General features: G+C 48.7%; 1 protein-coding gene across 2 annotated transcripts; it reads left to right on the forward strand.

Moving 5' to 3' along the window:
- Window positions 1-5,599: 5,599 nt before the first annotated feature.
- On the forward strand, window positions 5,600-21,233 carry LOC101778145 (dual specificity protein phosphatase 1B). 2 transcript variants are annotated; one of them, XM_022823615.1, is made up of 6 exons: window positions 5,600-5,968; window positions 6,223-6,358; window positions 8,762-8,882; window positions 9,912-10,057; window positions 17,885-18,016; window positions 20,869-21,233. In XM_022823615.1, exons 1-6 carry the CDS (start codon window positions 5,813-5,815, stop codon window positions 20,904-20,906), a joined length of 729 nt encoding a protein of 242 aa, XP_022679350.1. In that variant the 5' UTR covers window positions 5,600-5,812; the 3' UTR covers window positions 20,907-21,233. The 2 variants fall into 2 exon arrangements, with proteins under 2 accessions (XP_022679350.1, XP_004987236.1); XM_004987179.3 differs by lacking the exon at window positions 17,885-18,016 and having other exon boundaries at window positions 5,605-5,968; window positions 20,869-21,215.
- Window positions 21,234-22,134: the final 901 nt, after the last annotated feature.

The raw sequence follows: 22,134 nt of genomic DNA on the forward strand, positions 1-22,134 counted from the left end.
GCAGTCTGTGTATTAGGCTATGATCGATCAGTCCAAGGTGATGACCCACACAGTCTACAATGCCGTCATCAGCTCCATGGTCAACGGCACGGCTCAGGGGTATCAGGGACCAGCTTACGCCCCTCCCATTACCGCACCAGTCAGAGGCTTCTCGGCAGCGCCTAACATGTCCCAATTGGCTCCTCAGCCAATGCAGATGTAGAGTGGAGGGTACAACACCAGAATATCCCTAGGTTATAACAGTGCAGCGCCCTACCAATCACAAGCGTTGTTTTACCCTGCACCGGCTTCCCTCGTGCAATCGCCGTTTGCAACCTCGGCGCAGTGGGGAACGGCGGGAATACCTGCCGACCTGGATCCGTCCACTAGTTATGGAAAATCTCTGGTGCAGTCATCGTTTCCATCGGCCTCTCGGCCGACAGCCCTGCAATACCAGCAGACTACCCCCGAAATTGGCAGGGGGGCAAGTGCTCCAAATCCCATCAGAGCTGCGGCGCCAATAGTATTATACGATGAGGTGGCGGATGCACTACGTCATGTTGATCCCACATGACAGCAACCGTCGGCCCCTCAGCCGACAATCCAGCCGCAAGACCTACAACATGCTTTAGTCTATCACCTAATCGCGGTGCCACAAGTTCAACAGCACATGCCGATTCCTCAGCCGATTGCACATCAGCAGCAACAACATCAGCAGCAAGTGGATTGGACCGTAAGAATAACTGATATAATACAAGATCAGTTTGGACTAAAGCCAAGAGTAGAGAGGAGGGTCACCCATTTTATGTTCTAGAGGGTAGAGAGGAGGGTCGCATTAGAGGAAGGAGGAGTTCGAAAGGAGAAAGAAGGAGTCCGGGAGAAGGGAAGGAAGGTCGGGAGGATGAGAAGGGGAGACGGGAGAAGAAGGAAGGAGGCTGGAAGAGAAGGCATCATCTGCGAGGAAGAGAAGCCGTCGCCCGAAGCCGTTGCCGCCGGAGAAGCCGTGAAGCCGCCGTTGCCGTCGGAGCACGCCGCCATCCTCTTCTTCTCCGACGAGATAGCCCCGTAAGCCGAGCCGAGCCCTGCCCTTTTCTTTCCTGCTAGTAGCTTGGAGTAGCTAGGGTAGACCGTGGCCTAGACGGGTAGATGTTGCCAATGCTCGTCATCGTAGCTCGTGCCATGCCCTTGCTTCGCCGCACGCTACGCTGCAACGCTGCTCGCTTTGCGCTGTAGCTAGGCCCCCTCCTAGGCCGCCACGTGCCACCCTTATATAATAAATGTTTTTCGGAGTTAAATAAATGATTAATAAATCCTTTAATCTTCAAAAAATCATAACTAATTCACCTTAGCTCAGAAAAATATGAAACTAGTTGCATTAAATTCGTAAAATCAAGCCCGTGTTGTTTGTAGCTAGTTTGAGGTTATTTGGATCTTCTAAATTTGGATTTCCTGGAGTTTTTGCCTAGATGTTATGCCGTTTAATTTACGTTTCGTCGTATCTCGCTCTGTTAGACTCGAGCTTCGACCAGGACAACCTTCACAACCCCGACTTCCCTAAGGAGGACGCGAACGACTTCGGACAAGGTGTCATGTCACTCCCAAACATATAGAGCCTATGCATGCTTAGTTGCTAGTGCTTTACTTATAATGCTTGTTTGATAATGGATTGCATAGCCAATATTTTAGCCATGCCTTGATAATTGTTTTACCCTGTTTCCTTGTTTTACCTACCTTTGAGGAGTAGCTACAGACCCCTAGCTAGTAAACTATTATTTTATCCATATAAATACTTTTGAGGTATGGATGGGCATATGCCATGGTTTTGCTTGATGGGATTCCTTGACTACTCTCGCATGAGTTTTGCGTGAGTTATTCCTTGATGTATACTTGGCGGGAGCAAGCCAGGGTAGGTACTGAGGAGTGCCATGCCAAGGGAGAGCTTTCTGGACTCTCTCCATACCCGTACCTATGGTGGGTACCTTGCTTGTTACTGAGGAGTTTGTTGGTGCTTGGGCACGTTCTTGTTGAGGAGAGTGCTCGCTCTCAGCCGATTAAGGACCGAGTCAATTTACCACCAGTCACAACATCTATTTACGTACATATCTGTCGCTCACGTATGGGTGGGGTTCGGTCCGAGACCGGTAGTGGATAGCACTCTTCCTGTAGGCGGACAGGAGGTCGTGTAAGGAGTTCGAGGCTGTGGCTAGGTTTCACAGCTTTGAGGTCTTCTCTGGTGATGGCGTGCCCTACAGACGAAGATAGTTTCAGACTCGAGGAAACGAAGATAGTTTCAGACTCGAGGAAACGGGCAAGAGTTATCCAATTACTAGGCCTCCGGCCGTTAGGTGGGGTTTGGACGACTAGCTACCGTTCAGGCTCCATCGAGGCAGGTACAGATGTACAACCTCTGCAGAGTATTTCAAACTATAGCTATAGTCCGTGTCCACAGGTATGGACAGTGTTGTTGACTACCGCTACTCTTAACTAGACTTTTCTTGTGCTTCTACCTTCCCTCTTTTTAGAGATAGGCTGGCGTTTGCTGTTGAGATGTGAGGGAAGGGAGCTCTCACATCACCTGGAGTGTTTGGGACTGGACCCTTGGGTGAAGGGCCCAGTGTTTTGTGTTGACTTCCTTGATGAGGTGTTGACCTCGAGATATGTGCTTTGCTTCCTTGATTTATTGTTGCTGCTACATGCATAAACTACCATAGCCATACATAGGTTCATCCATGCATATAGTAAATTTCCCCCGTTTCCTTGGCTTTACTGCTTTTGGGAGTTGACATGGCCTACCCGCTTCTCGGGTAGATGCTGGCTTTTCAGGTGAGGAGCCCGACTACGACTTCGACAACGACGACTGGGAAGACTAGGGACCGTACTACGCTCAAGTCGCCTGTTGGAGTTGGAGTTCACCTTAGCTTCCTTTACCGCTACGTAGATATTTTTCATTTCATGATTCAGTCCTGTTGGACTTGTACCGGCATGTGCCGCTACGATGTACTCTTACTCATGTTATCCTTAATAAAATTGTACTCTATTTCTCTCTCTGTTTCTGTGTTGTATGGATTTGTACTATCTGAGATAGGAATTCGCACGCGATAGCCTTCCTGGGACTATCACCAAGGTGCGTAGGCTTGAATTCTCAGTTTTGGGATTTTCGGTCCGTTTCAGGGCCGTTAAGATGTTGGGCTAATGGAATGTTCCTTGTCCTCAGCCCGTCCGGCTCGCGAGCAGCTGGCGAGCCGCCTCAAGTTGGCTCGTTTAAGTTAACGAGTAAAATCGCTAGCTCAGCTCGTTAAGAAAATGCAATGAGCCGAGCCGAGCCCGTCATGAGCCGAGCAAACTAACGAGCCATGAGCATTTTGTCCCATTGTAGCTGTAATTATAGATTCTTTGATGTTAAATTGCATTCACTAGGTTATGATCTGAGCGTAGGCCTGCTAATGGGGCGGGTGGAAATGGGGTTTTCGGGTCGAGTCCTGAGGTGGGGTTTGTATGGATGGGTGGAAAAGGGGTTTTGAGACTGGTGGCTTGGGGCGGGTTTAGTATACTGCTTGGGCGGGTTGGAGTCGGTCATAGTTGACCACACGCGAGTGAGTTTTCATGCCGGGTTGCTCTGCTCCCGCAAGAAAGGGCGTAAGGCGGCAGCGCTGCCGCCTGCCGCCCTCGGCATTGCCGCTCCCGCACGTCCTCCTCCTACCGCAACGGTGGATCCGTCGTTGTTGCTCCTGTATAGAAGTGCATCCAATCTGGAATGGCCTGGGAAGAAAGGTGCTCTTGTTTATTTTGCCTATTATTTAGTGTCAGTTTACAATTGAACACTGCAACTTCTCTCGTTATTTTTGCTTTTGTCTCTATTAGTAACTTTTGGAGGTTGGTGTCCTTCATTGAATACAATTAATCCTTATTCTTGAGCTTTTTCTCATGGAAATCTGCTTAAACTATTAAGACTTTTTGGAGGTTGCATATGGAAATATGTTTTCTATTCTATAGTATAAACCGCTCTTAGTGCAAGCTCACTGATGTCTCCACCTGACATGATGATAGTTCAGGAGAGGAGTTAGGGAGTTCTGAGATGTTCAAATGTGCTTCAACGTATGGCTCACTGTGGCCCTGCAGCTTCTGTTCTTGCCTGGTTGATTGATGTGGTTCTTGACTACAGCTTTTTGTCAGGATGGATTGAGCTTTTGTTCTTCTGAGGACCATGTATGGCTGACAGACCGTGCCTTCCAATCTCACTTATCATTAGAGAGAATATTTATGGTTGACAGACCGTGCCTTTCGAGCTTCTATTCTTGACTGGTGTATGATCTATGTCTGATAGAGTCGGAGTGCCCGATCTTTCGGTGAGTGGAGATAAATTCGACTTGGTGGAAGTAGACCCTCACGATCCGACTACGACGAGCGAACCCGAAGCGCCAATGCAATCGCTGAACCAACTCCCGATGGATACCAACCTCGCCGGTGCGAGATCAGCCTGATCACGAAGATCGATTCCTGTCCGCAATCGAAGAACGAACAAGAAAAAGAGGCGAGCAATCTAAATATCACTCGAAGGTGGAGTTCTGAATCACACAAGGACAACGCGTATTTGCGCGTGTTCAAGAGTAGCTAAAGCTAGATGTAAAACAAAACTCAAGTCGTAAACAAAAAGGACTCGGACTAAATAAAGGGGGCGCAGCCCCTGGAGTCCGAAGGGGTCACGCGCGCCCAACCCTAGGCGCCTCACCTGGGCTGCCCTGTTGGGCCATCTTCTTATTCCGATAGGCCTTCGTTCCTTAATAGCATGATGAAGTTTAATTCTCTCGCACGGGCTCGAGTGATTGGCCCAACTGGATGAGCAACTGTAGGCGCCTGAGGTGGAGGAGCAATTGGAGGCGCCTGAGGTGCTGCTGGTGTAGATGTACTCGTGGTGTCCTCATCAATGTCTCTTTATTTATCTTCCAAGGAAACTGACCTGGAAGGGACCATGTATGGCTGACAGACCGTGCCTTCCGATCTCACGAGAATATTTATGAATTGCAGTATGTAACGTTGATCTAGTTATTCTTGAAGATATTGAGAACCTGAGGAAAAATGTGCCTTTTAATCATGATGTTTAATTTAGTTATTCAGTGTACGGTAGGCGGACTATGGCCTTGTTTAGTTCCCAATTTGGGAGTGGCAAAATTGTATTTTGCCATAAATGCGCAACTGTAGCGTTTCGTTTGTATTTGTGAATTATTATCCAAATATTGACTAATTAGGCTTAAAAGATTCGTCTCGTAAAGTACAACAAAACTGTGCAATTAGTTTTTGATTTCGTCTACATTTAGTAGTCCATGCATGTACCACAAGTTTGATGTGATGGGGAATCTTCTTTTTCATAGTGTTAAAGTTGGGAATTGGAAGGGAAGCTGTATAAAAATGGTTGGTTCCTCATGCTAACTACTTGTGCTTGTGATGTAACGTATTTTTTTAATGTATTTGTAGTGAATCTATGCACGCAGTGGTGCTGTGGCATGCGCCATGGGTAACCCGCACTGGTGGGGCGGAGCGGGGTGGGTAGAAATCGTGTATTTATTAGAATTCTCCTATTAGATGTGGGTGGGGGCGGATATAACCCCATTAGCAGGCCTATCCGAGCGCGAAATCATCCGAGAAGCTGAAAGGGGTATCATTGGAAAGACGCAAATATTCCTTGGGAGCGAGGCATCGATTACCCGGTCCTCCTCGCTCCCCTCCCCCTTCCCTCCGCGGCTCCGCCTCTGTTCGGTCGGCAGCAATCCTCGGGGCAAGGAAAGGAAATCCTCGATCCTTCCCCAGCGAGCGCGCCGAGAGGAGGAGCGAAGCCATGTCCATGCCGGAGGCGGGGCAAGCGGCGGAGAGGGATGAGCGCGGGAGAGACGACTACGAGCAGCAGCAGGCCCGGGTGCTTGTGGCGCTGATGCAGAGCTTCTGCGCCGCGCGGTACCGCAAGGCCGACAACACGCCCTGCCCCATCGAGCAGGTCTGGCCGCTGGCTCCATCTTTCGCTCTTTCTTCCGTGATCTGTCTGTCCACGCGACCCTGTCGTGGATTAGGGACCGACGATCCTGGTGCCCGACGCTGGGATATTGTATTGACTATCGAGGGCATCGATCACCTTTTGTCTGTGTTTCTCTTCAATAGGAAGAACTCCCCAGTTATTCAATTAGTTCATACTTTCTATTTAATGAAATCGTTGTTAAAATTGTTGCATATTTTTTATTGTCACCCTTGTAGGGTCTCTACTTGGGATCTGTTGGAGCAGCATTGAATAAGGAGGCTCTGAAGAGCTTGAACATCACCCATATATTGATTGTTGCAAGATCACTGAGTCCAGCCTTTCCAGCTGAATTCAATTACAAGAAGATTGAGGGTAGTTCCTGTATCTTTTTCTTGATAAAAATTGCAAAGCTGCACAATTATTTTCATCTGTCTAGAATGCAGTTATTTTCATTTCTGAAATTATACACTAAAAACTTAATTTGAGGTAGCAATCCAGAACCATCACACTGACAAAAATTGACAGGGCTTGCATATACGGGGCTCATTGCCTGTTGTGGCATTATCTTTTTGAAAAACCAGCGGCAAGAAATTTGCCGGACATTTATTGATACAGAAGAAGCAATTACAATCAAAGCACAATCTACAATCGAAGCCGATTGGAGACCTCACAACACACACCTCAACTCTAGAAAGAACCTTGGAGCTACCGTTGTCACGCTGCCACAACCATGACCGCAGGGAGATGCCAACAGCTGGCTATCGCTGCTGAAGCCAAAACATGCTCGCAGACATGCGTGAGCAGTTGCATCCGCACTGATCCTCACAGACCGCCTCACCACGGCAAGGACAACCAAAACATGACCACCACCACCGAAAAAACTGTAGCCGCTAAGCAAACCGCCTCTGCCAACCTGCTACTTGCAGCAACAACCGCTAGGAGGGTGGGTTCTCTACTACGTAGCCTTCAAGGAGGGGAACGGCGCCCACAGGTGCTGTCAACGCATGGTTTTTCAACTGGAAGAACCCAGTGGGCAGAGACAACATGACAATGCCTCCAAGGAGGGACATGGCGCCTAAGGCGTCACCATTGCCAGCATCAACATAAAGCCGAGCAGAGCCTTCGCGCAAGATCCCCCGCAATCCACAAACCCTGAGCACGAGAGGGCTACAGTTGCCGCACCAAGCTGACCAGACGGCAAGCAAGGACATGCGATGTGGCAAAAGCTGAATTGAGCCACTGACAACAGGATATCGCAGCTGCAACAACCAAGCCACCGGCATGGGTGACCTATCACTGTCGTGTCGACCAGCAAAGGTTGCTTCCATCCCGCCGAACGCCAGCCAACGTCGTCGCCGCACAGCTGTTGTTGCACCTAAGCAAGGGCTGCCGTCGCAATCAAGGTCGTCCACCAAGCTTTCAGTCACCGCCACAAATACCCATATGGGTGTCCACTGGCACGCCGAGTTGGACGCTATATCAATACCAATCGTCGTGCCACTGTCTGTAGAGAGCCGCCTCCGGCTAGATGTTGCAGCTGCTTTGAACAGGCCACTAGCATGTGTAACCAGTCGCCGCCGCGCCGGTCCTCAAGCTAGCCATTGCCCGCCTCCGCAGGTTGACACCAATAGAGCATCCGCCACCTCACCGTCCGCCCAAGCAGATCGCCTCCACCAAATCCTACCTTCTTGCGCCGAGAATGGTTGTAGTCATGCCGCCGTCTACCCCCAAAGGAAGGCGCCACTGCCCTGCCGTCACCTCCAGCCAGAACAGCCCCTCTGCAAGACCGTTGGTCACCTCCACGCACCTCGCTGATCTTGGCCGAGCAGAGCTGCCCCGACGGCGTGGCAACCACCTCAACACCACGCCAGTTGCGCCTTGCGTCATGCAGCAATGCGCCGCAGCCCCCTGTGCCCATCAGCCGCTACCGTCTCCGCCGCCGTATGGGTCGCAGCAAGGTGACAGCCCCAGCGAGGTCGCCAAATCCGGCTGTGGGCTCGCCGGATCCGGCTGCAGGCACACCGGATCATGCTCCTTATCTCCATGTTGGTACTAGGAACCTCAATCTCAGTGACTTTTGCACCGTGATGATCATCAGATCACCTAATTTGGGCACTAGGCAAAGCTTATCACCTATCTTGCTGATATCCGTGGTGTATGTGTTGCAACATTTCCCATTCTCAACTCATAGTTAGTTACTGTTTTATGCATTATTAGCTAACCAAATGTAGGAAAACATATTTTGACGCGGTACAGCTTAGTGAAAACCATAGATTTGAGACCAAATGTAGGGAATATAGATTGAGAGGAGCGAAACCGGATATGCCATCTTCACTCTTCGATCACAGCTATAGTAGCCAATTGGGGTGCGCATTTTCTCTGGCTGCTTGATCACATCTTTTGTGGCATGTGTTCTCTGAAACAAAAACTATTGCAACAAATCTGTAGTTCACCATTTACCCAACCTGGCCGAAACCGTCCTGGTTTTTGTCTGGCCAGTATGCAAAATGCTGCATTGCTATGATACTGATATGCAACCAGCAGGCCTGCTCTGCTTGTTTCTACCACATATATCATATATGACAGAGATGGGTTCCTTGATCAAATTGGTTGAAATGTGTAGTTCTACAAGGTAAAAATACTATATGTACAATTTTCTGATAATTTTGCCAAAAACTGTGTTCTTTTGACTTTTTTTTTCAATCTTAGTTGATTTTGGTAACACTAATCCATGCTTCCATGCATACTAAGCCATGCTTTGTTTTATCAATGCAGTACTTGACAGCCCTGACACTGATTTGTTGAAGCACTTTGATGAATGCTTTAGTTTCATAGATGAAGCTATCAGCTCTGGAGGCAACGTGCTAGTTCATTGCTTTGCTGGGCGGTCAAGGAGGTAATCCCTCTCTCCCTCTCCCTCTACCTCTTTTTTAACTACTGAAATGTTTGCTTAAATTACCAGCAACCCAGTTGTAAATTGAAATGAGTCGTGCATACTTTATATGTGCACATTCAGTTAAAAAGAAAGGAGTGTGTTAAAGGATGGCTAGTTTATTCATTTGATAGATTGATAAAATAAGGCTATAGTGAGGTGGTGTGTTGTTTCATACAGCACCTGAAAATTTTCTTAGCATAAAAATGTTGTCAACACCGTTTTTCTTCAAAAAAAGGCTGTCAACACTTATGCAATTAAAATTCTTTCCTATGTCCAACATGCCTATCCAGTTCATATGGATGGTGGTGTGTTGTTTCATACAGCACCTGAAAATTTTCTTAGCATAAAAATGTTGTCAACACCGTTTTTCTTCAAAAAAAAGGATGTCAACACTTAAGCAATTAAAATTCTTTCCTATGTCCAACATGCCTATCCAGTTCATATGGATCCAAAGAGTATCATCAATATATAAGTGGCCCACTACTGCAGTATGTCACTGTAAAGAAATTTCAGTGCAACCTATGTGGCTGTCTATGTTCTTCAGTCTGATTACTGAGGTTGGTTAGACATTCAGAGAAAACTGGTAGAAGCCATTCTAAAGACTTTAATATGAATTTTAGTACATGTTTTGTATCTTGACAAAGCATCTACTATGCCTTGATGTTTAATTAATAGTAGAAGACCTATGTGCTTACAAATTTTTTGATCAGTTATTTTGCTTGCAAATATTTTTGTCAGCATGTTATACTTACTAGATGTGATCAACTGTTTGTGATTAATAACAGAATGTTTCGGTAGTTATCACTTTGTGTTTCTTAAGCTCAATTGTATTCCATTCAGTAAGAGCTTATTTGTTGGATAAAGGATGAAATGACATGTTCCTTAACCTATTGATGTTTCACATCAACTGTTTTAATTCATAAATATGAAGTTATGAAACATTACTTTTTTTTTTGTTTCCGACTAAGTTATCTTTGTAAAAATGTTCAGTGTGACAATTGTTGTTGCATATCTCATGAAGAAGCATCAAATGAGCCTCGAAAGTGCCTTGTCACTAGTTAGAAGCAAACGGCCTCAAGTGGCTCCTAATGAGGGGTTTATATCCCAGCTGGAGAACTTCGACAAATCCCTGCAAGGTAAAACACAAACAGCTGTTGTTGTCCGACTTTATGTAAAATTGGTTTCAGAGGAGGGTGGTATGCATATCTTGCTTCATGAAAGATTTTCTTATTGTTGTTGCTGTTGTTGTTGATTGCCTTTAATTGTAAGCACTAGCATCACACATTTGTTACATGGTTGTCTTTTTCTAGTTGTTTTTGTTCGAACTGAACATTGATGAGGGACATCAGATATAATAGCCAAATGGTTCATGAACATTCAAGTGTGTCTAAATTCAAACTGAATTTTGCTATCAAGAGTTAGAAGACAAGTCCCACTCTTCTAATATGAAAAGATACACTCATCTCTAGACACTTAAAGAATTAGTTGCAAATTTGGTTTTACTACTACTACACTAGTGTGATCAAGAAGTATCTTGAAGCTTAGTTGTCTATTAGCTATACATGAGTTGTTACGTAGTTGTCATATGTGAGTTGTTATCTAGTTGTCATATTAGTTGTGTAAGGCTTATGAGGTTATAAATAGAGGCAAGCTTCAAGTTTGTAAGATGGTTTTGATGTACCCACTATAGTTATCGTTAAAACATGTTTTTCTACTATGAGGTGTTAATCTACCTTAGGTGCTGTTTGGTTCGGCAAAAAACTCTCTGTATTTGATTACATGGTAACAGATACCGGTTAGACATGCTTGGTTCAGCTTCTCTTTAATCAGATCCCATGGAATCGGTTATACCCTAGACAAAAATGATACCGCCTAATTTTCTCCGTAATCGAAAGCGTTATGTCTCCTTCCACGAGCTTCTTCTCCACCACGCAATTCCACTTCTCAAGTAAAGAGTCTCCTCCTTGATGCTGTCCTTCCCTCCCATCCCTGATGCGACGAGGCAATCCAGCCATGCCCTAGGGTGCGACTCCAAACCTTGTGGTCTCCGGCAAGATGATCTACTCCAGCAAGATGATCTACTCCTCCCTAGTTTACAGCCTTGGGAAGTCTTCTTCATCGAGCCGTCGAGGCTTCTCCCATGACCTTGTGTGCCTCCCTAGCCTCTCGCCTCAGGTGACAAGCTTCGCCACCATGTTCGCTTCTACATCCATGTGGCTAGCGATGACGGTGGTCTGCTCTAATCTTGAGATCCATATCCGCCACTGCGACAATTTGCTGGCCAAATTCATCACAAAATGCGACTTCACAACCCAATCTCCAACATCAATGCCAAGATCAAGGAGAACAATGCTGACTTTGTAGTTTGATTCGTCTGCACCTCACCATCAACTACGACATAGCCATCGGCCACCAGCCTCCGCCCTCTCCGCAGCGACGGCTCTTGTGTTGCTTGGAACTGGGATGTGTTGGCAATGGCCAAGGTAAGAGCTTACTCCCTAACACACACACACTCGGGTTGGAGGTTGAAGAAAGTTGAGAAAGAGCACAGCACACACAACTCTCTGTTGCTGCTGAACTACCCGAGCTGCAGCTGCTCATCCACTCTTTATAGAGCACAAAGACAAAGTATAGTACACAATGCTATGAGTGTATCTACCAACTATACTACCAACTACTAGTACTATGTACATGACAGGGCTTACTGCCCACTACTCATGGCATTGCTGCCTTATACGGCAAGTAGTTGGCCATTCAGGCCATTCAACCGACCAAGGAGCTCTACCTACTCCATTGACTTTGCAAAAAGGAAGAGAGAAGCAATGAGCTGAGCAATTAACTAAGAATCCTTCCCCTAATTGTGATGCTCTTGCTTGATCTCCTCAACCCGAATCTTCTTCCTCAACTCCTAGAGCCGAAGGCGCCCCAGCGGCTGGGTGAGGATGTCCCCGAGCTGTCGAGTGGTCTTGACATACTCGAGCTTGATGAGGCCTCCATTGACACAATCACGGATGAAGTGGAATTTGGTGTCGATGTGCTTGCTGCGGTCGTGCAGGACGGGATTCTTTGCCAATGCGATGGCAGACTTCTTGTCCACATAAGGACCGACGCGCAGAGCTCTTCTCCGGTGACCTCACACAACAGCCTTCCTAGCCAAATCCCTTGGCAGCTCGCGGTGGCGGCTGCTATATACTATGCTTCATAGGTAGATAGCGCCACCACCTTCTACTTCTGGGACTGCTAGGTGACTAGGCACGACCCGTGGAAGAAGATTATCCCCATCGTGCTGCGCCGCCTGTCAATGTCGCCCGCCATGTCGCTGTCGCTAAACCCTGTCAGCTCCAGCTGCGCTCCTCCCCGCCTAGGATAGGTGATCCCAAGCTCTATCGTCCCGGCGATGTAGCGGAGGAGATGCTTGATCGCGGTGAGATGGTCCTCTCGCAGATCCTCCATGAATCGGCTCACATAGCCCACAGCAAAGGAGATATCGGGCCACGTGTGCGTCAGGTACCTCAGCCCGCCCACGATGCTCCGGTATCGTGTGGCGTCGACCTTCGCCGCGGTGCTATCCTTTGACAGCTTCAGCTTCTCCTCCACTGGCGCTTGGCACGGCTTGCAATCCCTCATGCCGCTCTGCTCCAGGAGCTTTCTTGCATAGGCGCTCTGGTAGAGGGTGATGGCACGGCTGCTCTGCTCTACCTCGATTCCAAGGTAGTAGCTGAGCAGACCCAAATCGCTCATGCGGAACATCACCATCATCTCCTTCTTGAACGCATCAATGTCTCCTTGCTCCTGGCCGGTGATGATCAGATCATCGACATAGATGCCGACGATCAGAGTCTTCCGCGACGCCCGACGGATGTAGAGCGTGTGCTCGGTGGCGCACTTGGTGAAGCGGAGGGATATCAAGCTCTCATCGAGCTTGGTGTTCCAGGCGCGTGGGGCCTGCCGCAGGCCGTAGAGCTCCTTGCGCAGGCGGAGCACCTTGTGTTCTTCTCCGGCGATGGCGGACCCCAGCACCTGATGCACGTATACATCCTCTTGGAGCTCGCCGTTCAGGAAGGCGGATTTGACATCCATGTGATGTACCCGCAACACCAACAACAGCCTTACAGACTCCATCCACGCCACCGGTGTTATGGTGGGCATCCCCTACAGGAGGCGCAGGCAGCAGCAGTAGGCCCAGGTGCCTGAAGGGGATTAGGATAAGATAGAGATAGAGTTAGAGTTGGATTAGGATCAGAAAGAGATAGAGTGAGTTGGTTCAGGCCTTTCTTGGCCAAGGAGTAATCAGTTAGGATTCTCCTTTTAGGGGTGATATATAAACCCAATTGTACTAGGGATTAGTCAAGCAATTATATCAGAAAGTTATCGTTGCCCAGCTTCCCACGTTTTCCTCGTCTCCCTGCTCGACGCCGTGCGTACAGCACGGCGCCTCCCCGTCGCCCCTCCTTCAAGCCTCGACCCCCTGTCTCCCATCGATACTTCCTACGCAACAGGGAGCGCTCTACCAATCTGGTATTAGAGATGCCGAGCGCCGAGTCCCTTGATTCGGCTGTCGCCGCTGCCGCCGTCACCGCCGCTTCCACCAGCGCCCAGCCAGAGGGCAGTGACTCCATCTTGCTCACCATCCAACATCAATTGGCGGACATCTCCAAGAAGCTCACCGCCCAGCACCTTTGCATCGCCAAGGTGGAGAAACGCCCTACGGATTCTGCTGCCCTCCAGATGGTGCGCCCGTTTGGCATGCCCAGCGACGGCAGTATACCCCCTGCGTCCACTGCCGATGCTACTGCCGTCGCCCACACGAGCTATGTTCCTCCACCTGCGCATTCTCAGCCCGCCTCCATATTGAACATCCAGTTTCCCCCCTCTTCATCCCCTATTCCGCAACTACCACTGCATACCGCAACACATAATGCTCCAGTTTCAGGTCCATCGAGTCGTTGGACAGGCCGTTCCTTGCTTCCACAAGCTCGAGTTTCCAACTTTCGACGGCAAGGAGGACCCCTTTGGTTGGCTGCATCGCTGCGAGCAATTCTTCTGTGGCCAACATACCTTGGAGGAGGATAAAGTCTAGCTGGCATCGTATCACATGACGGGGACGGCCCAGACTTGGTACTTCATGCTGGAACGCGACTCTGGGCCTCTGTTGTGGTCTGATTTCAAGGCGTTGTGCAACCAGCGCTTCAGTCCACCTCCGGAGCAATCCCTTGGGCGAGCTGGCGCGGCTGCAGTTCCGTTCCACGGTGGTCGAGTACCAGGAGCATTTCCTCGCTCTTCTGTGCCATGCTGATCGCCTGGCGCCTCGTCAACAGGTGCAGCTCTTCACGGCTGGCCTCCCAGAGCGGATTCGCATCGATGTTGAGCTCTAGGACCCCAATGACCTGCAGGCAGCCATGTCTTTGGCGTGGGCTTACGAGCACCGTTCCCTTGCACCGGAGGATTCTACTCCCAGCCAGCCACCTCGCTCGTTAGCCCAACCGGCCTTCCCTGCTCTAGTAGCACCGCGCGGCGCTCTGACTGTGTTCAGACGGCCCGGGGCAAAGACTTCCTCGAAGTCGATCCCCTCGCGTTGCACGAACCCTTTGGCCACCAGCCTTGCCTTGTGCTTCACGACGTTGCCCAGCTCGTGCTTCACCTTGTCGACCCATTTGAGCCCAATCGGCCGCCAATTTGCCGGCGGATCGACGACTGCCCAAGTCTCATTCTCCTCGATTGAGTTCATCTCCTCAATCATCGCCCGCCGCCACTAAGGATCCTGCTCCGCCTCCTTGAATGTGGCCGGCTCCTCTACGCTGCCAAAGTGCAGCTCCTGCTCCCCCAGCTCGCGTGCTGCCAAGCCAGGAGCTTCTACGCCGCCGATCTAGTCGTTTAGGGAGCAGAACCGGAGTGGCTCGCCGTCGTAGCTGGCGTCAACATGCGGGGACACCACGGGCATTAGAGTGACGTACTACGCACCTTCGGCGGGTGTCGTCGGCAAGGTGGCTCCTTCCGCCTACCCTCCTGCATCTTCCCTTTCTCCTTGAATAGGGGATCCTCCCGTTGGGGAAGGCGGCGGCGTGGCTTCCCCTGCTCCCAGAACAGGGGAACCTCCACCTTCTTCCGCTGCCACTCCTTCACCGCCGGCGTGGTGTTCTTCATACTCAATGGTGAAGTGGCTGCCCCCACCCCCCACCACTCCTCCGCTCGAGTCCCAGTCCCAGCTGGCCGCCTCGTCGAAGACCACATCCCGTGACACCATGACCCGCCGTGCTCGCGGATTGTAGAGCCTGTAGGCCTTGCTACCTTGCTCATAGCCTAGGAACACCATCGGCTTGCTCCTATCGTCGAGCTTCTTCAGCTCGGGCCTTGTCTCCTTCACGTGGCCGATGTAACTGAAGGTCGGGAGGAAGGAGATGTCCGGCTTGCACCCCTGCCACGCTTCAAATGGCGTCGTCCCCTTCAAGCTTTTCGTCGGTGAGCGGTTCAAGATGAACATCGCTGTGCTCGCTGCCGCACCCCAGAACGCCGCCGGCATCTTCTTGGCTTTGAGCATGCTGTGTGCCATCCTGACAATCGTCTGGTTCCTCCTCTCCACCACACCATTCTGTTGAGGGGAGTATGGCGTGGTGAGGTGGCGCTGGATGCCTTGCTTCGCGCAATAGAGGCCGAACTCGATGGAGTTGAACTCCCCGCCGCGATCCGTCCTCAGCACGTGGAGCTTCTTCCCGGTCTTCGCCTCGACGCGTGCCTTGAAGTGCTTGATCGCCATCGCCGCCTTGTCTTTGCTCGTCAGTAGGTGCAGCACATGTAGCGGCTGCAATCATCCACAAGGAGGAGGAAGAAGCACCGCCCGTCGTGCGTCGCCGGCGTGATTGGTCCATAGAGGTCCCCATGGACCAGCTGCAGAAGACCCTCGGCGCGGAAATTGGCCGTCTTTGGGAATGCGCTCCTCTGTTTTCCAACGAGGCAGCTTCGCGGAGTTCGCCGGCGTGCTCGATCCTGGGTAGGCTGCGCACCATCTCTTGGCGCGTCATCCACGCCAGCGCATCAAAGCTCAGGTGCCTGAAGCGGGCATGCCAGAGGCACGCCTGGTCGTCCTGGTGCACCGCCAGGTAGACGGGCCGCCCAATCTTGAGGTCCAGTGTGTAGAGGCGGTTGGAGGATCGTTTCACCTTGGTGAGGAGGCGATGGTCTCAGTCACAGATTCACAGGATGCCGCCGTCGACCAGCACTTGGTAGTGTCGCTCGTCGAGCTGGCCAATGCTGACGATGTTGCTCCACAACCTCGGGATGAAGTAGACGTCAATGAGGGTGCGGTGCTTGCCGTTTCGGCACTTGAAGATGATTGTGCCGCGCCGGCGAATCTCCATGCGTGAGCCGTTGCTGAACTTGACTGTTCCGATGACGCCCGTGTCGAGCTCGGAGAAGGCCTCGCCGTTCCCCGTCATGTGGTTGCTGGCGTCGGAGTCCAGGTACCACTGCTGCCTCTCACCGCTGTTGCCGCCTTCTTCCTCGGGATGGACCTGCGCTCATGTCTCGTCGAGTTGCACAGGAGCGCGCGGCGGGTCTTCTTCCTCGGCATCGCTGAGGGCACACACCTGCGCCATCAGGTGCGCGGGCTCATCGTCATCGCCTTGTGCGAGGTGCGCCTGCTCCTAGCGGCGTGGCGCCTTGCAATCGCGGGCCCAATGCCCGGTTCTGCCACAATTGTGGCATTTGTCCTTGGCGGAGGCACGACCGCCACCGTCACCACCGCCGCGCTTCTTCCTAGTCCTGCTGTGCCCCCTTCCTCTTCCGCCAGTGCCACCGCTGCCCGAGATAGAGGTTCCCTCCCCTGTCTTCTACTCTCGCGCTCGCACCGCCCACTGCTCCTCAGTGAGCAGTAGCTGGCTGCCGGCGGATGCGTGCGCCGGCGCGTCCACGACGCAATCCTCCACCACCTTCAGTCGTCCCACGATGTCCTCAATTGTGAGTTTGCTCAATTCGAGCAGAGTCTCAATCGACATTGCGATTTGGGCGAAGCGCGAGGGGACGACGCGAAGAAACTTGGTGACGGCCTCCTCCTCGGTGATGGTGTCGCCCAGCGACCCCAATTGGCTCACCATCGTCATGAGCCGAAGCGCGAAGTCCTCAACCGCCTCACCGTCGCGGAAGGTGATAGCCTCGTACTCCCGGTGGAGCTGTTGCGCCTTCACCTTGCGCACGCGGTTGTTGTTGAGGCACATCGTCTTCAAGCTGTCCCACGCCTCCTTCGCCGTCTCCTTGGAGCCAAGCGCAACGAAGAACTCCGTTGGGACGCCCTTTAGGATGGCCTCGATGGTCATCTGGTCCTCTTGCTCGTCGTTGGTGCCGACGCTCACGGACCGCCAAAGGCCCCTGGCCTTCATCATCACCTCCCACTCAGCGTAGTTGCTGCGGGTGAGGATGGGGTACTGCGCGCCACCGATGTCCTGCACCGTCTTCTTCACCACGAAGAAGACGGCCGGTGACAGAGACGGCCGGCGCCCAAGGGAGGCAGGCCGGCGCCCTCGTCCTCGCTCAGCCATCGCCGCTGCTGATCACTCAACCGCGGCTCTGATGCCACTTGTTGGCAATGGCCAAGGTAAGCTACCTGAGCTTACTCCCTAACACACACACACACACTCGGGCTGGAGGTAGAAGAAAGGTGAGAAAGAGCACAGTACACACACAACTCTCTGTTGCTGCTGAACTACCTGAGCTGCAGCTGCTCATCCACTCTTTATAGAGCACCAAGTCAAAGTAGAGTACACAATGCTATGAGTGTATCAACCAACTATACTACCAACTACTAGTACTATGTACATGACAGGGCTTACTGCCCACTACCCATGGCACTGCTGCCTTATACGGCAGGCAGTTGGCCATTCAGGCCATTCAGCCGGCCAAGGATCTCTACCTGCTCCATTGACTTTGCAAAAAGGAAGAGAGAAGCAATGAGCTGAGTAATTAACTAACAGGATGGGGCGTTAGCCACCTCCAAGCTCCTCGCCGCTCCTCCCTGGACAAAGACAATGCCACCCAGAGTTCAAGCGCATTGCGAGCAACTAGCGCCGGCGACGCAGGGGCTTGTGCTGACACTGTAAACCCAGGCGAGTTGCTGATTCTGTTACCGTCATTGAACCAAACAAATCCCACTATCGTTTACTTCTTTTGCGTTACCAGTGTTATTCGTTTCTATTTACATTTACATTGCAAGGCTGGAACCAAACACAACCTTAGATCTTGGACTAGATCTTGTACCCTAAGGGCTTTGGATTAAGCTCTTGCTATCCGTGGATTCGGATTCGACCTTTTGGTCCATCTTTGTCTCTAGAACAATATCTAGTTCAGCACGTTGAAGAGGTTCCTTCAACACTTTGTGCTGTCTCTACCTATTAGCACATTGAAGAGATTCCTCCAATACTTGTGCTATATCTATTTGTAGCAGCAACGTGGAGCTATTCCTCCACAGTAGTGTGCTGCATCAGATTGGTATCAGGGCCTCGTTGATCATCTCTAGCTGCTGTTTTCCTTTGTGAGAACCTGCAGCAAGATCTGGAGGAATCGAGGAAGTGAGTGGTTGTTGTTGAGCAACAAATTCAAGCATTATGTGAAGAACTCAATAGGAGGTTTGATCAGCTAGCAGTGATGGTTAAAAATTATATACCTGCTGCTGGAACTCAAGAAAATTCATCAAAAGAGGAGGAAGACAGACAGCAATGCAGGCAAGCTAATCTTGAAGCTAAGCTCAAACAAAAAACATGCCGCTGCACATTCAAGGCCTCTTAGTGATAGAAGTTGAAGTAGAGGATTTACATGAAGAGGATGATCTTCATGAACAACCAAGTAGGAATAATGAATATGCCAGAGATTCATACAAGGTGAAAGCTGAAATCCCTAAATTTCATGGAAGTGTTGATATAGAGAAGTTCCTTGACTGGTTATATGAAGTTGAGACTTTCTTTGAGATCATGAATATCAGTCAAGACAGCAAAGTTCCATTGGTTTCATACAAGCTAAATGGAGGTGCTAGCACATGGTTGCACCATCATCAAGAAGAACGCATAATGAGAGGTGATAGTCGTGTGAAGTGTTGGTGACAAATGAAGGCACTTTTGAAGGCTAGATTCCTACCCACTGATTACGAGCAGAATTTCAGCACTGTGCTCAAGGTAATAGTTCTGTTTCAGACTACGCAGAAGAATTTTTAAGGCTGCAAGTGAGGTGCAACCATGCTGAAACTGAAGATCAGCAAGTTGCAAGGTACATAAATGGTCTTAATGAAGTTATTCAAGATCAGTTAGTCATGCAACAAATTTGGTCAATTGAACAAGCACAAGGTCTAGCATTGAAAGGCTGCAAGACATGTGAAGACAAAGAAGAGTGAAAATACCTTTTATGTGGAAAATCCAGACCAAACTCTTTATAAAGATAACTTGAGGGCGAGTTCCAAACAAGTGGAGGAGTATGATGAGGGACATTAGCCAAATGGTTCATGAACATTCAAGTGTGTCAAAATCCGAACTGAATTTTGCTATCAAGAGTTAGAAGACAAGTCCCACTCCTCTAGTATGAAAAGACGCACTCATCTCTAGACACTTCAGGAATTAGTAGCAAATTTGGTTTTTACTACTACACTAGTGTGATCAAGAAGTATCTTGAAGCTTAGTTGCCTATTAGCTATACATGAGTTGTTACCTAGTTGTCATATGTGAGTTGTTATCTAGTTGTCATATTAGTTGTTTGTGAGTTGTTTAAGGCTTTATGAGCCTATAAATAGAGGCAAGCCTCAAGTTTGTAAGATGGTTTTGATGTACCCACTATAGTTATCAATAGAACATGTTGTTCTACCCTTAGATCTTTGACTAGATCTTTGTACCCTAAGGGCTTTGGATTAAGCTCTTGCTTTCTGTGGATTCGGATTCAACCTTTTGATATCTAGCTCAGCACGTTGAAGAGGTTCTATCAACACTTTGTGCTGTTTCTACCTATTAGTATATTGGAGAGGTTCTTCCAATACTTTTGCTATATCTATCTGTTTGTAGCAGCAACGTGGAGCTATTCCTCCACAGTAGTGTGCTGCATCAAACATGCAGTTCGAATTTGACTGAACCTAGACACTTGTCTGCAAGCCTGTTATGAAGCTATGGAAAGAGTCCATTTTACTACCTTAAGCAATCCACTTTTTGTCCTGTTTGACCCCATGAACAACAATTTGGGCCAATTTATTCCAAGACTATTTCAAATGAAAATATTTTAAGTTGAGTTAAAGAACATGATATCCTATGATATGAAAATACTTTAAAGAAATTTTCATCATTATTTTTCATGTAATTCTGTATCTCTAGTATTAATTTGGTATTACGTGATCCTAACCTTAAAGTGGATTACTCAGGGTAATAAAAATAGACTTCCCTGGAATGTTGAAAATGGTCTGAAAACACACTTGAGACTTGAACCACAACACAGCTGTTTATTGTGAAGGTGTTTCATCTAGTTCAACAGCTATATGAGACCTATGCTGCACAGTAGATTTCCATCTATAATTTATGAGCTATTGATTCTTCTTAAATGATAACAATGTTAACAGCACACTTATTCTGTTAGAATTTCGGTTTTGATGCAGATTATTTCTTCTCTTGATTTATGTAATGGGGTTTCAGTTTTGGTGTTCTGTTACATTTGTCTGTGGATTTACTAAACAACATTAGGTCTCAACTTTTACAAAAATCTGGTGCACCAAATACTTCCTTCAGCATTAGTCTTTTTCTCCAAGTCGCATATAAACTGTAGTGCTAGTGGATGTACCAACTGTAACTGAAGAGAATAAAAATGCACATAAAGCCTTTTGTAAAACTTCTGTCTGTATTTCGTGACACGTTCATGGCCAACTCATTGTTTATAAAAAATCCAACCTTATCAGTTACACAATCTCACTTGTCAAACTCCTATTTATGTGCAGTGGAGCAGGAACGGAGAATGGAATCTTTGCAGAGCTAAATATAGGTGTAGAAGCATGTATGTCAATAATGCAATGTTAAGAACCCCCTGACTGCATGTTATGTTATCTAGATATGAATGCTTTGGCAAAAGACTTCACCGCTTTGTGCTGTAAACAGCAAGTGACATTGGTCATTCATCGATTGGGTTCCGTTGGATTAGAATATGTTTACATGCTCACCAATCTTCACTGTAATTTTTATTCCAATGAATCAAATGTTAATAATCGGTGCTACTTCTTTTTTTTATCTTTACATTTAGGCAATATAATTTTGATGCTTAAATTGTATTAACCAGCAGCATGCTTAACTTGTATGGTTCTTCCAACTCGCCTGCTTACTGTTTTTTTACCTTTTTTTTTCACAACGTGTGAGTCTGAATTTTTTATGATGTTCAAGCCCTTGTTTACTTCCCACAAAACTCCCAACTTTGACACTATGCAAAAAGAAGATTCTCCATCACATCAAACTTGCGGTACATGCATGGAGTACTAAATGTAGACGAAATCAAAAACTAATTGCACAGTTTTGTTGTACTTTGCGAGACGAATCTTTTGAGCCTAATTAGTCAATATTTGGACAATAATTCACAAATACAAACGAAACGCTACAGTGCCGCATTTATGGCAAAATGTCAATTTAGCACCTCCCAACTTCCCAAGTAAACAAGGGCCAAGTTTTTTCTGGTTGTTATCCTCATGTTGTGAATGGCCAAATAACACTGTAGGCTAACTATAGTACCAAGTGAACACCGAAAAGTTGTGGAGTTAATGTGTGTGGATGATTATCGAATGAGCTGAACCAACCAAATAAACAATTTTTTTGGGATAAACCAAATAAACAATTAGAAACACAAAGCGAGAACGTGAAAACGGTGAATAATGGAAAACGATGGTGCAGTTCTAACATTAAATTAATATATCTTGTGAGAAAAACTAAGGTCCTGTTTGGCATGGTTCCAACTTTGGGTGGAGCTGCTCCACTCCAGAATTCCACATGGAGCCAGCTCCGCTCCAAAACTTAGGAACAAAAATGGGGTGTTGGCTAGATGGGTGCTCTCAGCTCCAAAAAGGATCGATTTCAGTGTGGATTGCCATTGTTGCTCCCAAATTAAGGCCTCACTTGTCATCCTCTCTATCCCATCTTCTTCTTCCCCTTTTTCCACTGCACTATGCCGCACACGGGAGACCCTCCATGGGTGGCGGGGTGGGCGGCTGGCTGGGTGATGG

Source organism: Setaria italica, unplaced genomic scaffold (assembly GCF_000263155.2).
Source record: "Setaria italica strain Yugu1 unplaced genomic scaffold, Setaria_italica_v2.0 scaffold_10, whole genome shotgun sequence".
NCBI classification, from domain to species: domain Eukaryota; kingdom Viridiplantae; phylum Streptophyta; class Magnoliopsida; order Poales; family Poaceae; genus Setaria; species Setaria italica.